This window comes from Pteropus alecto, unplaced genomic scaffold (genome assembly GCF_000325575.1).
Source record: "Pteropus alecto unplaced genomic scaffold, ASM32557v1 scaffold461, whole genome shotgun sequence".
Classification (NCBI taxonomy): Eukaryota; Metazoa; Chordata; class Mammalia; order Chiroptera; family Pteropodidae; genus Pteropus; species Pteropus alecto.
The window spans coordinates 986,465-990,546 of record NW_006431079.1 but is presented as its reverse complement, the minus strand read 5'-3'; the positions used below and the strand labels follow the sequence as shown (position 1 = coordinate 990,546).

The following is a 4,082-nucleotide window of genomic DNA, read 5'->3' as shown; positions in this document are numbered from 1 at the left end:
GAGATGGTGTGGGTTTCCACAGAGGCCCCAAGAGAAGTGTGCAGAGCTCAAATATCAGCTGGAACCAGCCCTTAGTAGAGGGACAGAGTGGTGGGTACTCAGTTACTGGGGAAAAGTCACTCAGCCAGGAAAGCCTCAGAACTTTGGGCTCTAGAATGAGAATGAAAGATCTTTGGCTCATTGTGTACCATGCCCTGATCCTGATTTGTGCCCTGCCCAGAAAACAAATTAGACGGCGCTGTCTTGTTGGTGTACTCCAGGTGAGTAAAAGCAGGGATGTGGTTGGCCTAACTTACTCAGGGTCCTTCTGGAGGTCACAGTACCTGTCCCAAGAAGTATCAATCAGAACTTGGAATAGGGCTGCTATTGCTGCTGGGCCTGAACCTTTCGAGGGTGATAAACCAATAGTATCTTGGTGCTTTTCTCTCTGTGAAGAACATGTAAAATCAGATCTTACTGCTGCCCCTACTAGTAATTTTGAGGCAAACATCTCATATATTGAATGTCTTTAGTTCTCTAACAGCTGTAATGGGTTCTCCGTCTTTTAGACAGAGAAAGCCATTTTGTATCTTTCTTCCTTTTCACTCAATCTGTACTTTTATTGCTTTCATTCTCTTTCCTCCAAAATGCCGGACGGGTCCTGAGGTCTAGCCCAGAAATGGGAGGATCAACCCAATATCCTTTTCTACTTTTGTAACCCTAATTGCGACAAATCATTCCCTAGTCTAAATCTCTGCATTGAAACATCACTAAGGTAGATGTAATGACCCATTTTAAGCTACTTTCAAGATGTCCATATTCTTAGGTAGGGCTTACACAAGACTTGATTTGTATAATCAGTGACCTCTGCCACATGATCTGTTCCTTTCTCCCCTGTCCTCACCCCTTACTATCACTGTGACTCTTTGAAGCTGCCATTATGGGTTTTGTACATTGCTATAAATGGTTGCTGTGGGGGAGTCCAGGATGCAAGTGTTCTTGTGAGAAGACTCTTGAGTTTTTTTATATGGTAAAAAGATGAGATATAGTGCAACATGATCATTCCAGAAAGATTAATAACGTCCTGGTACATAATTAGGCAGCAGACTGCCATGATTCCAGAGGAATTAATAACCATCTGTAAAACTGCAATTATTTTTCTTTTGGATGGGCTATAACACCAAAAGAGAGGAAATGGAGTAAAGTAGAAGTATTGGCACGGAAAGTCCATAATTAAGTATTTATCCACCAAAAGTTAATAGCTCGGGTGCTAGCTGTTCCAATCCAATCACATTACATAACCTTGGTGCTGTTTCTTTCCTTCCTCCCCTGCACAGACAAGTTTAATTAATACTTTCTCCATGATATTCCTTGCTGATATCAATATCAATGCACTTACCACTACTAACTTTATAGCCCAAGACTAATTGATAAGGATAGACTGAAATAGAAACAACAAATAGAAAATTAGACATTGAACAAAGTATCTTCTAAAATTAGGATTAACCTGCCCTCTCTGAGATCTCTTATCCACAGATGGGTAAAAGGACATGTTAACTAACTAAACTGCCTTGCACATAGGTAGAGATGTTAGGATGCAGAATAGGATTCTCTGAGTATGTCAACTTGTCTTTTACCAGTGCAGATAGTAGCATAGCCTTTTGAGAACAGGAGCTGAATCTGTAGTTTGTTTGTTTGTTTGTTTATCCCCAGGCAGGTATAGGACAAAGTCCTGAAACAAGAAGTGTAGGCTAGCGTGCACTTTTTGGATAGATTAATCCCAGGAAGTCTTTGGAAAATCTCAACTATGGGTCATAAGGTAAGCATTGCCAGATTCCATCAGAAACCTCTGCCAAGAGGATTCTGGTATCTTCCTCTCCGATGCAGACTCAAGGAGCATGTCAGATCTCACAGGCATGAAGCAGAGAAGCTTTCTCTACCTCGGCATCTGAAAGTAGTGGGCCAGATTGAGCACCTAGTGATCACATTGGGCTCCCTCCGCCTGGACTGTCCAGCAGCTGTGGTTGGTGAGTAGAATTTGGGCTTAGAGCTATGGATCCCTAATGTAACTCTTCTCCCTATTTCTACCAAACCCTCATGAGATTTCATGCCTGTAAATATTGACTTCTTCAAAATCCCAGGTTTCTACTTTGTTCTATAGACCTTGTCCCAAGGTCTATATTTTTGCCTTCCGAAGTATCACTTGGGCCTTGAGCTACATTCAAGACAAGTTGAGAATCACTCAGAAAGTGGAGTGTGTAACTCATGATTAAAAAAAAAAAAAAACAACCTCAAGGGGCAAAACATTTTGTGTGCCAGGGAAAATGGTCCCTGAAAGCTTTCCATGAAGGCAAGATCCTCTTACTACTTTGCCATAAATCTCTTTATAATTTCCCACCATCTCTCATACTTTCCCTCGTGTATTCTATTCTAGACTACTCTAAGTTCTTGGTTTTTGTCTAAAGGCCTCTTTTCCTTAGTTTTAAAAAGACCTGGGTTTGAATCTTAGCTCTATTGCCTTTTAACTATATTGATCTGGGAAAATTACTTAATTTTGATGCTCAATAGATGTTTATTGGATGGATATATGTATGTATGGTTGGTTGGATGGATGGAATCTAATGGTGATAAGGCTGACTTCTAAACCAGCATAAAAATGGCTGAATTTTATTTATTTTTTTATTAGAAGACAATGAGAAAAACTTGTCTCTTGGTCTCCAGACTCTCCGATCCCTGAAGGTAGGATTGATTCTACTTTCCCTTCACTTCTTCTTCTCTTAGGCAGGGGTCATCTTACAAGGATACCCCCAAAGTGAGATCATTGACAGTAGCCAGTGATTCTCCTTTGTTTTCAGTGCATCATAAACTTGGATAAACACCGGCTGATCATGGGGAAGACAGATAAGGAAGAAATCCCTTTTGTGGAGGCAGTTTCCTTGAATGAAGACAAGTGAGTACGCAGATGGGTCAGATCAAGTCAAATCCACTTGCCATTAACCAGAGGGTTTCTCACACAGGATATTGGGTTGTGTCCTGCCTTTGGCCTTAAATCATACTACAAATACACCCCTCTCTACCCCATCCCACAAAACTCTTGAGTCCACATTTCAGAAGGAGCACTGATGATCTGCACAGTGGTGGGGAAAATGAGTAGCTTTTAAACTAAACTTGTACTTGCATTCAAACTAACTTCTTTGAATTTGGTATAATTTCTTCTGTTTCTTTCTCATTTCAGCACTTCAGAAGCATAACTGCAGCCTCTAACATGTCTGCACATATGTACATGCACCAGGTTGACAGATTGAAAAAACTGGGTTTGAACCAAATGCAGTAGCAACCTGCTGTGGACCAAGTCCTTTTCTCTAATAGAAGCTTCAGGGGTTCCTTCCCACCCAGACCTCTCTAGACTTTAGTCTCTGCTTAGAGATCTTGTCTGGTTATAGCCATTGTTTTTTACTCCTTTTATCACTTAATTTATAGACCTTTTTGACACTGCCAGGTCTCACTTGTGGCCTATTTCTCTGCTGCTTCTAGGAATTTGCTTTAATAGTCAAGTATAGGGGCTGCCAGGTTCTATTTCTCCATAGATAAACTTGCTTATTTTCCTATAGCTAAAATGTACAATAAATAGGAACCTGACCTTTACCTCCTTTCAGCTGTTTCACAGAGATGCAGGTTACCTATGTCTCAGAATTAAAATTTCTTCTAATTCATTCATTGATTTCTCAAGTACGAATTGATCTGAAATGTGAAAGAGCCCAGAGAGGTAATCTATTTCAACCCTTTCATTTAAAGGTCCAGATAGGCAAGTGAATTGTCTAAGCTCATATACTGAGTTAGTGGCAAAAGAAATCTAGATCTCAGACCTGACAAGCTAAGTCTATGTTCATTCTCTCATGCTGCTTCATTTGTCTTCAAGCCTTGAGAGGAAGACAAAGAGGTGAGGGTTTGTAAAAAGACAGGGTAGGGGAAGAATATACTTTAGGGATAGATGCTACGAGGATCTGGGTAGCCCTCTCAGCTGTGTGCTCAACCCACTAAAAGTCCCCTGCCCCAAACTATCACATTTAGGCCTTTATCTTGGTGCCTAAAGCTGAGGGTAC

At 40.8% G+C, this 4,082-nt stretch overlaps 1 protein-coding gene across 1 annotated transcript in view; it reads left to right on the top strand.

The window, feature by feature from the left end:
• Positions 1 to 3,931, top strand: part of NRIP3 (nuclear receptor interacting protein 3) — a 14,510-nt gene extending 10,579 nt beyond the window's left edge. The window contains exons 4-7 of the mRNA XM_006905623.3: positions 1,867 to 2,006; positions 2,666 to 2,718; positions 2,835 to 2,929; positions 3,215 to 3,931. Coding sequence (XP_006905685.1) covers positions 1,867 to 2,006; positions 2,666 to 2,718; positions 2,835 to 2,929; positions 3,215 to 3,230 — 304 coding nt within the window. The 3' untranslated portion in view covers positions 3,231 to 3,931. The remainder of the gene's footprint in view (positions 1 to 1,866; positions 2,007 to 2,665; positions 2,719 to 2,834; positions 2,930 to 3,214) is intronic.
• Positions 3,932 to 4,082: the final 151 nt, after the last annotated feature.